The sequence below is a fragment of the Lynx rufus genome, unplaced genomic scaffold (assembly GCF_022079265.1).
Source record: "Lynx rufus isolate CCGP_SWC_20201006 ecotype Redwood Valley unplaced genomic scaffold, mLynRuf1.p SCAF_39, whole genome shotgun sequence".
NCBI classification, from domain to species: Eukaryota; Metazoa; Chordata; class Mammalia; order Carnivora; family Felidae; genus Lynx; species Lynx rufus.
In genome coordinates, this window is record NW_025814855.1 from 635,375 (window position 1) to 652,706 (window position 17,332).

General features: G+C 44.8%; 1 protein-coding gene across 1 annotated transcript; it reads left to right on the plus strand.

Annotated features, from left to right (window-relative positions):
- Positions 1-5,271: 5,271 nt before the first annotated feature.
- On the plus strand, positions 5,272-14,660 carry LOC124522687 (zinc finger protein 154-like). The gene is given in 11 exon segments (XM_047094275.1): positions 5,272-5,389; positions 5,537-5,959; positions 8,650-8,797; positions 9,114-9,280; positions 10,410-10,468; positions 12,950-13,039; positions 13,194-13,267; positions 13,269-13,309; positions 13,312-13,696; positions 13,864-14,246; positions 14,332-14,660. Coding segments are annotated over 11 exon segments (2,217 nt in total).
- The last annotated feature ends 2,672 nt before the right edge of the window (positions 14,661-17,332 follow it).

Genomic DNA, 17,332 nt, shown 5'->3' on the forward strand with positions numbered 1-17,332 from the left:
TAGTTAATTTTTGCTTTTGTTTCCCTTGCCTCTGGAGATGTGTTGACTAAAAAGTTGCTGCGGCCAATGTCAAAGAGGTTTTTTCCTGATTTCTCCTGAAGGATTTTGATGGCTTCCTGTCTTACATTTAGGTTTTTACCCATTTTGGGTTTATTGTTGTATATGGTGTAAGAAAGCAGTCCAGGTTCATTTTTCTGCATGTCGCTGTCCAGTTTTCCCAGCACCACTTGCTGAAGAGACTGTATTTATTCCATTAGATATTCTTTCCTGTTTTGTCAAAGATTAGTTGGCCATATGTTTGTGTGTCCATTTCTGGGTTCTCTATTCTGTTCCATTGATCTGAGTGTCTGTTTTTGTGCCAGTACAATACTGTCTTGATGATTACAGGTTTGTAATACAGCTTGAAGTCTGCCCTGCAATTTTTTTTGCGTTATTAAGCAACAGGTGTTTATTCTCTCTCAGTGCTGGAAGTCAGAAGTCTGAAATTAAGGGTCTCAATAGGACTGGTGTCTCCTCAGACCTCTTTCCTTGCCCCGTAGTGGCCGTCCTATCTCTCCTGGGAAAGACAAACTCTCCTGGTAGCGAGGTGGTCCTGGAGGAGGCAGGTCCCAGAAGGTGGGGAGGCCAGGGTCCAGTATACCTCTGTGCCTCTGGAATCCATTGAGGGTTGTGGCCAGGCCCTCTGGGCACTGTCAGCCAACCTGGTACATATTCCAGTGTTGGTTCTGTGAGCAGTGCACCCCATCCCGAATATAGATGCCAGCATGAGAGGCTGGACTGCTTTTCATTATATCGAGTAAACAAGGGAAGAATATGAGTCTTCATGGGCAAATGTCTCTTAGCAGAAACCGCTGTGCTATGGTGAGTTCTATGATGGCCCCCCCAAGATTCTCGCCCTTGGTGTTCACAGCTGTGTGAACTCCCTTGAGTGTGTCTCTGCGAATATGAAAATGTGACATGTAGCATTCCCATGACTAGGCGGAGGTGATAGGATAGTTGCTCTTTTATTGCTACATTACAGAAGACTCTGACTTAGCAAATTGGAGAGACACATCCCCAAGTCGTTAGGGACTGGCTCAATGCAGGGAAAAACTTGTGCTAATCAACACAGTATGAAGGCTTGAGGCCTTCTTGGATCTTTTCCGGGCATATACATCTCCCCTGGTGTGTGTGTGTGTGTGTGTGTGTGTGTGTGTGTGTACGCATTCTGCAGTACACATGTCTTAATTTTCCTAAAGGTTTCACACCCGCTTCTTCTCAGGGCATAAATGTTCTGTTGTATTCCTCTGCCTAATCTATCCCCGGCACCTGCTGGACTGCTGTCTTCCTGCAGCTATCCTGAGTTTGGAATCTGCCAATATCCTTACTGGCCTCCTACCTAGTTTCCAAACTATTGCCACCATTCCCATCAGCGCAGAGGCAGGAGATGCAGAAACTGGTCCTATCCTCAGCCTTCAGACAAGTTAGAACATTGCAATCAAGCCCCACTGTTTTCCATCCTTCCTGGGTTTCTATAGACCTTCAACCGATTTGTAAGTACTCATAAAGTATTTTGGTCAGCATGTTTTTGTTTATTCAAGTGTTTTTAAACGTAGCAAGGGCCGGTAGTTCCATAATCTGCCATTTACTGATGTCACTCTGATTTAAGGTTAAACTTGCAAAATTGGTTTTCTTTTTTTTTTTAATTTTTTATTTTTGAGAGAGAGAGAGAGAGAGAGACAGAGCATGAGCAGGTGAGGAGCAGAGAGAGAGGGAGACACAGAATCTAAAGCAGGCTCCAGGTCTGAGCTGTCAGCACAGAGCCCGATGCAGGGCTTGAACCCATGAACTGTGGGATCATGACCTGAGCTGAAGTCGGATGCTTAACCTACTGAGCCACCCAGGCACCCCTCAAAATTGTTTTTCTTATTGGCATAGTGGGCCTTTTGGAATTCTTGTCATCTATACAGAAGTTTTGCATTCTTTTGAGATGATTTTTGTCTCACTAATTTGTGGGACTTACTTATTAACTGAATTTATTAATTATGTAGCTGCTCCTTTATTTTTAAAATTTTAAAAATTTAAAAATTTATTTATTTTAAAAATTTTTAATGTTTATTTATTTTCGAGAGAGGGACAGAGAGCAAGCAGGGGAGGGGCAGAGAGAGAGGTAGACACAGAATCTGAAGCAGGCTCCAAGCTCTGAGCTGTCAGCATAGGGCCTGTCGTGGGGCTCAAACTCATGAACTGTGAGATTGTGACCTGAGCCGAAGTTGGACGCTCAACCGACTGAGCCACCCAGGAGCCCCTTTAAATTTTTAAAAAATCTTTATTTATTTTTGAGAGAGAGAGTGAGACAGAGTGCAATCAGGGAAGGGACACAGAGAGGGAAGTACAGAATCCAAAGCAGGCTCCAGGCTCTGAGCTGTCAGCACAGAGCCCAAAGTGGGCCTCGAACCCGTGAACCGTGAGATCATGACCTGCCCTGAAGTCGGACGGTTATCCTACTGAGACACCCAAGTGCTCCTGGACTTTTAGTTTATAACTGCCTTCCCAATTTGCCTCTTTTCTTATTTTTAAAAAATGTGTTTATCCTTTGTTCTCCATAATTGCCCGTGGCTTTGCTGCAGCTTCTTTGTCCTGGATTGCAATTCTCTTTTATTCCCCAATAAAGCTTTTGCTGGAAAAATAACTGACAGTTGTTATTTTTAAGGTTAACAATTTGAAAATTACTTTTGATTTCTTAATTTTGAAAGTTAGAAATGTAAAATAGTCAAATATATTTAAACATAAAACATGTAACTGGATTGTCTAAATAGCATTTTAAAACAATATGTTTACATGGATGCTATAAAAAGCAATCATTTCTACAAAACTTCCCTACTTTCAACAAACTCAATGGCAATGCTATTTTTACATGAAAGAGCTATTTCTTCTCAGAGAGTCTTATGCCCAGGTAAACTAGGATTTTCTGGTCTTTTTAAAGTCTTTTAATTAGATGTAGTAATATTCTTCACAGGCTCAATGTTTTCATAGTGAAATTGTCTCAATTGAATGGTACTCTAATACTTGGGAATGTGGAAACTTTTTTTTATGTTTCATTTTTATTTTTGAGAGAGGAAGAGAGAGAGCGCAAGCAGGGGAGTGGCAGAGAGCCAGGGAGACAAGGCGGGTTCTGTGTTGAGGGCAGAGATCCTGATTCAGGGCTCAAACCCATGAACACAGGAACACACAAGCAGTGAGATCCGGACCTTAGCTGAAGTCAGCTGCTTAACCTACTGAGCCACCTTGACGCCCTTAGGGAATGTGCAATCTTTTAATGGTAAAACAAGATGATCAGCTCTAGAAACATTCCAATTCAAAAATCTTCAAATTGGGGCGCCTGGGTGGCTCAGTCGGTTGAGCGTCCGACTTCAGCTCAGGTCACGATCTAACGGTCCGTGAGTTCGAGCCCCGCGTCGGGCTCTGGGCTGATGGCTCAGAGCCTGGAGCCTGCTTCCGATTCCGTGTCTCCCTCTCTCTCTGCCCCTCCCCTGTTCATGCTCTGTCTCTCTCTGTCTCAAAAATAAATAAAACGTTAAAAAAAAAAAAGATTTCTTAAAAAAATCTCCAAATTATCCATGGACCACCAACGACATCACTACTGAAGCTACTCAGAGATCTTTACTCTTTTCACCATCCAAAGTATTTCTCCAGAGACATTTCTGCCACCATCTTTGAATCACTACATAATCATAATTAATAACCTTCCTTAAAATTTGTTTTAATTGGGGCACTGGGTGGCCCAGTTGGTTAAGTATCCGACTCTCTGTTTTGGCCCAGGTCATGATCTCACAGTTCATAAGTTTTTGGAGCCCTGTATCAGGCTCCGTGCTGATGGTTCAGAGATAGTCTGGAATTCTCTCCCTCTCTCTCTGTCTGCCCCTCCCCTGCTCTCTCTCTCTCAATAGTAAATAAACTTAGAAAAATAAAATCTGTTTTAATTGTGGTATAATGATGTATAACATTATATTAGTTTCAGGTGTACAACATAAAGATTGCATGTTTGTATACATTGTGAAATGATTACAATAACTCTAGTTAATTAATGTCCATCATCTCACAGTTACAAAAATTAATAGCTTTCTATAATTTGCATTTTACAACTGTTTTTCTGAGATAATATCAATTCCTCATGCAGTATAGAACTATAATCACAGGGAAAATGATAATACTTCCCAGAAATGAGATGAGATCATGGATTTAAGATCCTCTTATATTTCGGGATTCAGAGCACCCTTTGCATGCATGCTCCAACTGTGAACACTGCAGACATTGTCCTATATCAAAATAAGTATTTCTTTCATTGTTCTCTTTTTGAGATCAATGTCAGATCTTGAAGTGAATATAAGGACATTGAATAGGAAATGTGAATGGATAAAAGTGTTGCCCACCAAACTGGACACCATACATTCTACAGATCCATTTTTGTACTCCTGCTTCAGGCTGGCACAACATCCTCCTCCATCTTTCTTGTCATGCCCCTATCTGGAGCATTCCTCTTGTCTCTAATTGAACATACAGTTCAGTTTCTTTTATTTTTTTCTTTAAAAAAAAATCTTTGGGGCGCCTGGGTGGCGCAGTCGGTTAAGCATCCGACTTCAGCCAGGTCACGATCTCACGGTCCGTGAGTTCGAGCCCCGCGTCGGGCTCTGGGCTGATGGCTCGGAGCCTGGAGCCTGTTTCCGATTCTGTGTCTCCCTCTCTCTCTGCCCCTCCCCCGTTCATGCTCTGTCTCCCTCTGTCCCAAAAATAAAATAAACGTTGAAAAAAAAATTAAAAAAAAAAAAAAATCTTTATTTGAGATAGAGAGAGAGAGAGAGAGAGAGAGAGAATGAGAATGGAGGAGGAACAGAGACAGAGGGAGACACAGAATCCAAAGCAGGCTCCAGGCTCTGAGCTGCCATCACAGAGCCTGATGTGCAGCTCCAACCCACGAACCGTGAGATCATGACCTGAGCCGAAGTCAGGTGCTTAACTAACTGAGCCACCCAGGCGTCCCACATATATTTCAGTTTCTAAAACTGGCTCTAATTCTTCAGAGCTCATACATTTGAATTACAGTACGGTAATTTTTATTAGTTTCCTCTACCATTGGACACATTTTGTGACTAACTCTGAAATAATATGTGCATCTGGATCTGTAGCTTTTGGGAACATCTGGAAGAATATGTTTAGCTTCTGAGAGCATGCTGAGTTTCAGGGACTCTAAAATGACAGGTCTCTAAATAAATGATCAGTTGCTGCCAGACTATGCAGAAATCTGAGTACCGCCTCTTTAAGAAGGAGCTAAGACCCTCCTCCGCCCCGGGACCTGGAGTCGCCGTTTCCCAGCGCCCCTCGCGGCGGAGCTGGGCCTTTTCGATTGGAGGTGAGGTGCGAGCGCCCTTACGCGCAGTCTGAGGCTCTGTGAGAACTACATTGTCCAGAAAGTTCTGCGACGGAAGCGGGGGTGGGGGGTGGGGGCAGAGATAGCGTTGCCCAGCCAATTAAGACCCAGAAAATTGCCGTTTGGTAGGAGGCACAAAACGTCGGGGAGAGACTTCCGGCGTCTTTCTAGTAATTACTTTGGCTACGCTGGAGTGTTGTCACCCGGGTCGAGGGTTAGGAGCGTTGGGGTGGGGACCAAGAAAACTGGCCGAGAAGGCGCGAGGGGAGGAGCCGACCTCGGCGCGCAGCCAGGGGTCTGTGGCTCGACGACGCCAACGGGCTGCCCGGCGCCGGGGCCGAGTGTCCCCTCCGCCCACAGAGTATCCCCTTCGCCCAGGTGAACGCGCGGCCCCCGGCCCTCCCCGCCCTCTCCCCACGCAGACCCTCGAGGCCCGAGCGCGGGGCACCTGCTCGCGTCCCTGCGGCCCAGGTCGCGGTGCCCGGGCAGGGGAGGAGCTGGAGGGCGGGGCCCCGTGTCTGAGCGCCGACGTGACCGGGTGCGGGACGCATGGTGAGCGGCGATATTGAGATCCGTGCCTCAGGTTGAGCAGCCAGCACGAAGTCACCTGTCTCCTTTTCAGGATCGGGCAGGGGTACAGGGAGACCTGAGTCCCTCGAACCCCACCATGGACTCATTCATCCAAGGCCAGTCTTTTTCCACATTTCCCATGGCTTCAGAAGCGGCTCTGGAACTCCAGGGACTGGAGGGTGTCTCAGTCCCTCACCCTGAACCACATGTCCTGTGGATTGTGGTGTCTTGGGACTCCAGTGCTCTTCACTCGGTCTTTGGGTCTAGGGACCCCAAAATAGGGTCTTAAGTCCATGCCAGGGGTTATATGGAGGTGTGCCTGTTCCAGCAGTCAGTGTAAACACATGTGGAAGTTTATTCCTAGATTTGATACCAGGATGTGCAAATTCTTAGAGGTAATACTGAGCTCAGAATAGTCAGGAAACCACAAGACTTTCTTTCAGGTGGGAACAAAGAGCAGGGGGATAGGAGTCAGGACTGCAGTGGCTGCCTGAAAACTTGGGTGTCTACTCTGGAGGTAGTGCGAAGTTTGCATCAGAAGAGGGAGGCGATCTCAACCAGGGTCTTCACAGGCTGCAACTGGATGCAGTATTAGGAGGCAAAAGCTGGGCTTGAGAAGGAGGAAGGACGATCAGGGTGGAGGCTACTGCCAAAGTCCAGGTGAATGTCTGGCCCAGTCATAGCTGAGATATGGTTGGATTCTGGATCTGTGTTTTTATTTTTATTTATTTATTTTTTCAACGTTTATTTATTTATTTTGGGACAGAGAGAGACAGAGCATGAACGGGCGAGGGGCAGAGAGAGAGGGAGACACAGAATCGGAAACAGGCTCCAGGCTCTGAGCCATCAGCCCAGAGCCCGACGCGGGGCTCGAACTCACGGACCGCGAGATCGTGACCTGGCTGAAGTCGGACGCTTAACCCACTGCGCCACCCAGGCGCCCCTGGATCTGTGTTTTTAAAGGGGCGACTAGATTTTCTGATGTGAATGCTGAAGGTGTGAAACAGAGTTCAGAGATGGGTTTTGGTCTTGAAGTAGGGAAGGGGGGTGCCTGGGTGGCTCTGCTGGTGAAGCATCCTTCTCTTGATTTCAGCTCAGGTCATGATCTCATGGCTCATGAGATTGATCCAGGAGTCAGGCTCTTTGCTGACAGTGCGGAGCCTGCTTGGGATTCTCTCTCTCTTTCTCCCTCTCTCTCTCTCTCTCTCTGCCCCTCCCCTATGCACATGTGCTCTCTCTTTCTGACTCTTTCTCACAATAAATAAGTAAATAAACTTAAAAAAGTAGGGATGGAAGTTCCATCATCTGCCATGAGGAACTTGGTTATAGGAGCAGTATTCACTGGGGATGTCAGGAACTGTGTTTTAACCCTGTTAAGTGTCTGAAATGTTTTGGAGACCACTAAGGGGAGGCCTTTAAGTGGGCAGCTGAATACGTAGGTCTGAAATATGGGGAGTGATTCAGGATGAAAGCATCCAAAATGTGGTGGCTGCTCTGTGGAACCCAGTGAACGAATGTTGGTCACATTTAGGAGGGGTGATCTTCAAGCTATGATGTAAAGCCCTAAAGGGAGCTGAAGGGATGGGTGGAGGCAGAGGCCTGGGTCTCCGGCCTGGATACCTACCTGGCTGGTACCAAGCTTTGCAAACACAGATGAGGGAGGCAAGTGGTTATCAGTGGGGGTAGAGGGATGGGAAAGTAGGGAGGGGCCGGCCCAAGCGACAGTGTTGTCTGGCAGGTGGCCAAGGCTTCCAAGAGAAGTGTGGACATGAGCTGGATAGAGAGGCCGAGAATGAGGCAAGGTCTCAGGTCAGAGCAGGTGCCTATTCACCACTCTCTACACACCAGGATTTTGTAGGAACTTTTATGGGGCTTATGGTATTTCATTCATCTTGAACAAGAGGGTCAGGAGCACATGTGGTCATCGGTAAGAGTCACTAGAACTGGAGTGGGCCACCAGTGGGCTGAGCTTTGAATGAGGAGTAGGCAGTGACTATTGAGAGGACAACAGGGGCAGCCCAGAAGTGGAAGAGGGCCACGGGTATCTGAGAGCCATCCGTGGTTCTGTGTGGTTGAGTCTGAGGCAAGGGATGGAACCAGGAAGGGAGATCTTTGTAGACTTTGGTGCCATGACCACTAAGGAAGCCATAGGATGTCTGAGATGATACTGGATCCTGTTTGGATAGGTCAAGCATAGTCTGGATGCCATCTGCCAAGTTTAGCATAGGCCTAAAATTAAGACCTATTATGGATACCCTTAAAATACGGTGAAAATGGGATGGCTAAGATGGCCTGAGTGCAAGTTCCCATCCCCACTCTCCTCCTGTGGGTCAGCTCTCCAAACCAAACACCCCTTTTTTATCAAGAAGACTAGAGCAGTTCCAGTGTATCTCTCTGCAGCAGGTCTCAGTTTCCTACCAATCCATGGACTTATGTGACAAGCCAGTCACCTCTTCCCATGGGAACTAAGGTACACTACTTCTTGATACTACAAAGCTTACATCTCAGAGCCCCTGGTGACTCATTCTGTTCTTCATTCTTTTCTGGAGTACCACCCTGTGTGGTGTAGCATTGTCTCACTCCTATGCTGTGAGTATGTGTGCTTAATAAATTGCTGTTGCTCTCATCTGGCCAGTGTCAGATTTCACGTTTGGCCATCTCCATAACCGTAGGGTGGGAAATCCACCCTCACCAGTGGGATGAAGAGATGCTGAATAAAACACAAATAATGTGTGGAGAGTTCAGGGACATGTCTGGCCACATGGAGTGGGCCAATGAGGTGTTGGTGGCCGTGGGCATGTGGCTGTGGGTTCCAGAGATGTAGGGGATGTGCCCTATAAAGAATGATGTGTCCTTGGAGAGAGAGTATACCTGATGGTCCCAGGACCTGGTGTTGAGACCTTGGCCATAACAGGATAATACGAGCAGCTGAATCCCTGTATGCCAGGCCTACAACTTAGATACACATTTGTCCACCTGCCTCTTGTTGCTAATGTCTGGACTCCATGATTAATGGGCCCATGAAGACACAGTGATACCAGTGGTGCCAGGGCATAGTTTCTCCTCTGAGTTGGGGAGCTTGGAAGGAGGGTGGGCATGCTGTAGATGTGTAGGGGAAGGGATTGTGTCTCCTTAGAAGTGGACTGTCTGTGGTTCATTTGTCACCATCGCAGCAGGGCACTGTGATCTTCAAGGACTTGACTGTGTACTTTTCCTGGGAGGAATGGGGTCTCCTTGATGAGGCTCAGATGTGCCTGTACCACGATGTGATGCTGAAGAACTTGGCACTTATGACCTCCCTGGGTAAGGCTCTTAAACCTACCCCTGTGCCCTAAGATACTTTTTGCCCTTCCTCTTTCCCAAGGGACAGCTGTATTCTCACACCAGGATCATGGGCATTGCTTCCTTCCTCAGTTTCCTGGGTAGGTGCTGTGGTTGGTTGGGCAAAGGTATGTGCACTGCCCTCTTCTGTCCTTTAGCAGCCCTAGCACCTGCTTCCCTGCAGACTCCCAGGGAAGGATGCAGGGTCAGGAGGGTCAGGATGCAGTCATCCTAATGAATCCTACGTTGCTTACTTTCTCACAGGCCAGGTGATTTTGTGCAGATCCAAGGCACATGTGTGCCTAGGTGTCCTTCCTTCCTCTAGCCGACATTTCTTCATGCTTGCCTGTGCCAGGTGTTATTACTGACAGTCACTACTTATGGATCAGAATCTATTCTTTCAAGACCCTCCTCTGAAGCTCTCTTTGTTAGTTTCTTTCCTGCGGTATATCACGTGCTGAGTTGTTCTGGGCCCATCTTTGGTGCCCTTCTGTCTTTCCCTGAATCCTTGTATCACCCAGGTCCTGTGTAGTTGCTTATTTTGGGGGTGAGGTGGAGAGCTCCTGTGGTTCACAGGATGGAAATGAATTGTCTTCATGCTGCTGTAAAAAACTAACATGGCTGGGTCGTTAAACATACATTTATTCCTCACACTTCTGGAGGCTGGGAAGTCCATCACCAGCATGGTCTAGTTCTGCTGAGGACCTTGTTTCTGGTTAATAGCTGCTGCCTTCTCTTTGTGTCCTAACATAGTCCCTAACATTAGGGAGTTCTCTGGGGTCTCATTTATAAGGGCACTAATTTCATTCATGAGGGCTCTACCTTCATCCCCTCACGGAGTCCCCACCTCCTAATAGCATCACATTGAGGGTTAGAATTTCAGCATGCATTTTGGGGGGACACAGACTTTCAGTCCATAGCATTCCACCCCTGGCTCCTAAAATTCATGTCTTTCTCACATGCAAAATGCATTCATCCCATTCCAGCAGCCCCCAAATCTTAACTAGTTCTAGCATCAACTTTGAATTCTAAAGTCTTATCTAAATATCATCTGTATCAGGTGTGGGTGAAACTTGAGGTATGATTTGTCCTGCAACAAATTTCTTTCCAGCTGTGAACATATATAACCAAACAAGTTACGTGCTTATGAACTATGATGGTGGAACAGAGGTAGAGTAGATATTCCTGTTCCAAAAGGAAGAAATGAGAAAGAGAAGTGATAGATAGCAAATAAGTTCAAAACACACAGGCAGATTTCATTAAACCTTAAGCCTGAAGAATACTTTATGGTTCCATGGTGTGCCATCCGGGTCCACGGAGCAGCAGTCCCACCTCCAAGGCTCTCATAGGCAGCAGTCCTGCCTCTGGTGCTCTCCTGGATTTGGATTTTATGACTGTAGCTCTTCTCAAACTGGAACTATAAGCTGGTGACTCTATCGCTTTGGGTCCTGGCCCTACTATTCTGAATATTGGCCCCCTCTCTCTGGCGAGCACACTACAGCTTTCTGCCAGAGCCCCTTCCTGAGGCCCCGGTAGGCACATCTGGCCCGCCTGAACCAGGGAAGTGGACCCTCTCCCCCCCACCCCCAATGAAATCACTGTATCCCACTGGCCCATGCTCTGGTCTGTTGGTGGGAATGGCAGCCCTGAGGGTCTGATGACCCTGAGGTGCTGGGCAGGAGGGTGTCATTCTTCCCTTGTCTTGAAGAATAGCACCTGGCTTCTCTGGAGGTGGCTGATAACGTCTGGTTCATATGCATTCTGATACCCTTATCAGTCACTTGCCCACGTCCTTAGTGTTTTCTTAAGAAAACTGCTTTTTCATTTTTTTCAATGTGGATAGGCTGAGAATTTTCCACATCTTTAAGTTCTGGTTCCTTAAAAAAAAATTTTTTTTAATGTTTATTTACTTTTGAGAGAGAGAGAGACAGAGTATGAGTCGGTAAGGGGCAGAGAGAGGGAGACACAGAATCTGAAGCAGGCTCCAGGCTTTGAGCTGCCATCACAGAGCCCAACGTGTGGCTGGAACTCATGAACCGTGAGATCGTGACCTGAACCGAAGTCAGACGCTTTACCAACTGAGCCACCCAGGCTCCCCAAGTTCTGGTTCCTTTTTGCTTAACCGTCCCATCTTCAAATCAGTTCTAATTACATTTTACTATAAGCATTCAAGAAGAACCAAGCCACTCCTTCAATACTTTGCTTAGAAATTTTCCCAGCTAAATATCCAGTTTAATTGCTTTTACATTTTACTTCTACAAAATACTAGAACATGAACAAAATTCATCCTTTTATATCCATTGTCCAATAACATGTTCCTTATTTCCTCCACCTTTCTGGTGAAGTCCATCCATATTTCTACCAACATTCTGTTCATGATTACTTAAGCATCATCTAAGATGATGGAAGCTTTCTGTACAACTCTCCTCTTCCTAAAGTCTCATGAGAATTGCTGTTAGCACTCCCTTCGTGACAGTATTGGCCTTTGCTGGTACACACCACAAAGCTGTCCCAGCCTACCCACCACCTCCCAGTGTCAAAGCTGGTTCCACTTTCTTAGGTATTTGTTGCAGCAGGCCCCCACTTCTCGTACCAATTTCTGTTTTGGCCCACTTCAACTGCTATAACAAACTAACATAGGCTGGGTGTTTAGAACAGAAATATGTATTTCACAAGTCTGATGTCTGGGCAGCCCTCAGTGGAGGTACTGGCAGATTCAGTGGTAAGGGCCTCTTCCTGGTTCATAAATGGCCATCTTGTACCCATGTCCTCACATGGCAGAAAGAGCATGAGAGGGCTCTCTAGAGTCACTTCTACAAAGGCACTAATCCCGTTCATGAGGACTTCACCCTCATGATCTAATCACCTGCCACAGGCCACACACACCTCCTAATACCATCACCTTGAGGGTTAAGATTTCACCGTGAGAATTTTGCAGACACACAAACATTGAGTCCATAGCATGAATCCAGCCCCAGCAAGATGAGCTCAATGGAAACCTGGCCCTGGGGGAGGCACAGTGTCAGGGCTGGGTTCAAATCATATCAGAAACTTATTGTTTGATATTGTGGTGTAATGACAGTGGTGACTAAACCTTATTAGGGCCTTTCCCATTCTTGACACTGCCAACTGTCATGTCTGCTGTTTATTGCTTCTACTCTTACTTCCAGAGCAGGGTTATTCCCCCACATTGGTGGACTCCATCTCACCTGTTATTGCTCTGCCTGGAGTGCTCTAACACTGGCGTCTACATGTTGGGTCATGATGTGTGCACATAGACAGTCATCACATACCAGCTGCTCTGTTGCAGTCACATTTTCCTGCCTGAACACATTCTTCTACCTAACACCACCCACGGCAGCAGAAGACAAGATATGCTGAATGTTGTTTGTAGAGGGACAAGTAGTAGACCATGCTGCTCCTTCCTGTATTGCACCCCATGGTTGTGTCTTTTACCTTGTGTGGCCTCCCCCATCCCATGATCTTTAGAGGCCCAGTTCTGATAAGCTGCCCATCCACAATCTGTACCCAGATCTCTGGTCCTCAGAATAGTCCCACTGATTCATTCCTGGGTTGGTCAGATAACTTTTCTACAGGTTTCCTCTTCTCACCAGAGTCAACATGCACTTCATCAATGTTTCTTTCCTTCAGGTTGTCGGTGTGGAGTGGAGGATAAGGCCATATGTTTTGAGCAGTGCATTTCTGCGAGAGTATTGTCACAGGACGGGACTTCCAAAGCAGGTATGTCTCCCCAGAAGATTTGTGGACCCATCTTGAGAGACATTTTGCATTTGATCAAGCACCAGGACACTCATCATAAGCAGAAATTGTACTATGTGGGGCATTTGGAAAATAATTTCATGTCACTGCAAACCTTCATCAGCACCATTAACAGCACATTGGAGAGAAGCACTTCAGAAGCAATATGGGCGGAGCCTTGCTTTTAGAGAACTGCAAATTCGATGTCAGTGAAGCCCTTTACCTGCAAAGAAATTAGGAAGGACTTCTTGGCCAGCTCAACTTTCTCTGGCAACAGGTCACTCACACTGGGGAGAAGTCAAACAGTGTAACTGAGTGTGTGGTGGCCTTCCACAATGTAAACTGTCATTGTAACCAGGGAGACTGCATGAAAACTTTTAGCCCCAAACACACGTTTATTCAGCACCAACAAGTCCTCACGAGGGAAAGATGTTATAGCTGCAGTGAATGTGGGAAATCCTTTAGCAAAAGCTGTAGCCTCCATGACCTTTTGAAAGTTCACACTAGAGAAAAGCTTTATAAGTATGGGGAGTGTGGGAAATCCTTTAGGCAAAGCTCTGGCCTCATTCAACACCAGGGAGTTCACACTAGGCTAAGAACTCATGAATGTGATGAATGCAGAAAATTATTTAGCAAGAAGTACAATTTCATCATGATCAGAAAGTTCACACTGGTAAAAAGCCATATGATTGTGGTAAATGTGGGAAATTCTTTAGCTACAAATCTGACCTCATTACTCACCAGAGAATTCATACTGGAACAAGGTCTTATGAGAGCAGTGAAGGTGGGAAAGCCTTTAGCCACAGCTCCAGTCTCATTAAATACCAGAGAATTCACACTGGAGAAAGGCCTTATGAGGGTGCGGAATGTGGGAAATCCTTTAGCCAGAGTTCTCACCTTATTAAACACCAGAGAGTTCATGCTGGAGAAAGATCTTATGAGTGCAGTGAGTGTGGGAGATTCTTCATCTCTAGTTACCGATTCTTTCAACATCAGAGAATTCACACTTGTTTAAGACCTCACAAATGTGATGAATGTGGAAAATTATTTACCAACTTGTCCAACCTCATTAAGCACCAGAGAGTTCACACTGGAGACAGGCCATTTGAGTGTAGTGAATGTGGGAAATTCTTTAGCTGCAAATCCTACCTCATTACACACTGGAGAATTCACACTGGAGTGAGGCCTTTTGATTCTGGGGAATGTGGGAAATCACTTAGCCATGGCTCTATGCTCCTTCTACACTGGAGAGTTCATATGAGGGAAAGGCCTGAATGAGTGCAGTGAATGTGGGAAGTCCTTTAGCCACAGCTCTAGCCTCATTAGACACCAGAGAAGTCACACTGGAGAAAGGTCTTGTGAATGTAATGAGTGTCACAAATCCTTTAGCAACAGCTCTAGCCTCATTAAGCACCAAAGAGTTCATACTGGGGAAAGGCCTTATGAATGCAGTACATGTGGGAAATCCTTTAGCCAGAGTTCTAACCTCATTAATCATCAGAGAGTTCACACTAGAGAAAGACCCTATGGATGTAGTGAACATGGAAAATCATTTACCTTCAACTGTCATCTCCTAAAACACCAGAATACCCACAAGGAATAAAGCCCTTTACATAACACAGGTAAGTCTGTTATAGACTGCATTGTGTCCCCTCAAAATTCATATGTTCAAGTCCTAATCCCTAATGTAAGTATTTCAGATGTGACTTTTTTACTAAGATAATTAAGGATAAATGAGGTCATAAAGATGGGGTCCTAATCCAATGTGACTGGCGTCCTTTTAAGAAGAGGAGATACCAGAAGGTGTGGCCCTTGTGTACTTTTGTGTGCTCTGTCTTTCTCTCTCTCCATTAACAAAAGACAGACCATCTAATAAAGACAGTTGTAAGTCAGGAAGAGTGGCCTCATCACAAATCAATCCTGATGGCACCTTGGTCTTGGAGTTCTAACCTCTAAAGTGTGAAAAAATAAATTTCTGCTGTTTAAGCCAACTAGCCTGGTATTTTGTTAGGGCAGACTGAGAGGGGACAAAGATACAAATTTCTTTGTACCACAGCATATTCTGTTTTCACTGGACTTGATAGGTAGCCATGAATAATGCCAAGAACATATAAAAACAGAGTAAAATAATTAGGAAGTCACAAATTTTAAGAATTACTTTGCTCTTTTAACAGCTTTATTGAAGTACAGTCAGTTCTTGTTATTCATGATAGTTATGTTCTAGAAAGTTACTGGGAGCACTGAATTAGTGAATACAGAGCCGTTGTTCCTGGGGAAATAAGGTTCCTAAGGGCCTCTGGTCACATTTTCATCAGTCAGTCAATACATAACATTGTTTTACATGTATTTCTGTTGAACATATTTTTTAAAATTTTATTTTAGAGACAGTGCGAGTGGGGGAGGAGCAGAGAGAGAGGGAAAGAGAATCCCAAGCAGTCTTTGCACTGCCAGTGCAGAGCCCAGTGCAGGGCTCAAACTCACAAAACTGTGAGATCTTGACTTGAGCCAAAACCAAGAGTCAGACGCTCAACTGACTGAGCCACCCAGGCCCCCCCTACATGTGTTTCTATTTAAATGCAACTCATTTACTGTATATTGTTGATTGAATAACATTGAATTCATAGCCAACAGCACTGTAACTCATGCCTACCCGATATTTACCTACCATGTATTTTCTTTAAGGCACATTCCTTGTGCTTAGGAATATTAGACAGCACTTAGGTACTAGGCTTGGAGGCCATTTGGAACCACAAAATCATAAAAACTGCAAGTATGTCAATAAGTAGATCATGAGAAGAACACTTGTTTTCAGTGTGAATGAGAAGGCATCCTGTGGCTTTGTAGATCTCATGCACATCAGGTGACTCAAATTTTTTGTATCTCTGCATGTGTCTGGGTAAATATAAAAGTGTGAGTATTGATTTTATAGTTTCAAATTTTAGCAAGTAGGCAAATTTATAAATAACAAAATCCATGAAAAATGAGTATTGACTATATAGTTGTCTTGTCATAAATTGTTGTATATTTAAAGAATACGATTTGTGTTTTGGTATTCTTAAACTTTTGAGACTAAAAGTTCCTTCTTGCCCTTCATAATCCATCCTTAATATATAAAGTTACTGAATCAAGGACATATTTTACCTTTTATAATGGATATTTTCAAATATATACATAAAGGAAAGGACTGTGTTATTAAGTTCCATAAACTTTTCCCCAGTTTTCCATCATTTATCATTTCATCATCACACTTGTTTCTTCTATTATGATGCACGTTGCTATGCTGTTTTACTTCTAATCTTGACATCTTATCTGTCTTTAAAATTTTTTTTAATGTTTTTATTTATTTTGAGACAGAGTACATGCAAGCATGGGATGGACAGAGAGAGAGAGGCAGTGAGAAAATCCCAAGCAGGCTCTGCGCAGGCTTAGTGCAGAGCCTGATGCAGGGCTTGAACTCACAAATTGAGAGATCATGACCGGAGCTGAAATCAAGAGTCAGAGGCTTAACCAACTGAGCCACCCAGTCACCCTGACATCTCTCTTAATGCATAATCTGCAGAACACGTTTTCAAGTTTAAAGGCCTCAACAACTTGTTCAAAAAATATTTAAAGTATAATAAAATGTTTTCAATGCCCAATTTTTTCTATTATCTAAAATATGTGCTCCTTTTTTTTAATGTTTATTTATTTTGAGAGAGAGAGAGAGAGAGAGAGTGAGCGAGCATGAGTGGGGTAGGGGCAGAGAGAGGGAGAGAGAATCCCAAGCAGGCTGTGCAGAGCCTGATGTGGGGCTCAATCTCATGAACTGTGAGATCATGACCAGAACTGAAATCAAGAGTCAGATGCTTAACCAACTGAGCTACCCAGGTACTCCTGTGCTTGCTTTTTAAGGCAGGTTGGTTGCAATCGGGTTCCAAATGTATCTATGACTTAAGTAGTTCTGTCTCATAATTCTCTTTTAACTTATAGCTAATGTTTTTTTTTTTAACCTTTTTTTCTTCTTATTTATTCTTGAAGTTCCTGAATCATTTGTCCATTAGCATTTGTCACATTCTGGATTTGTCTTTTTTGCATATCTGATGCAGTTTAATTTGGTTACCCTTTCCCTAAATTTCTCATAAACTAGCTATCAATGAGATGGATCAGAGAGCTGTAGTCCCAGATGAGTGTGTTGGTGATATACCTGGAAGCTCATACGGTGTTTGCGAGGACATGTCCTCTCTGCCTGGAAACCTAAACATTTCAGATACCATATGCCCCAGTATATGACAAATA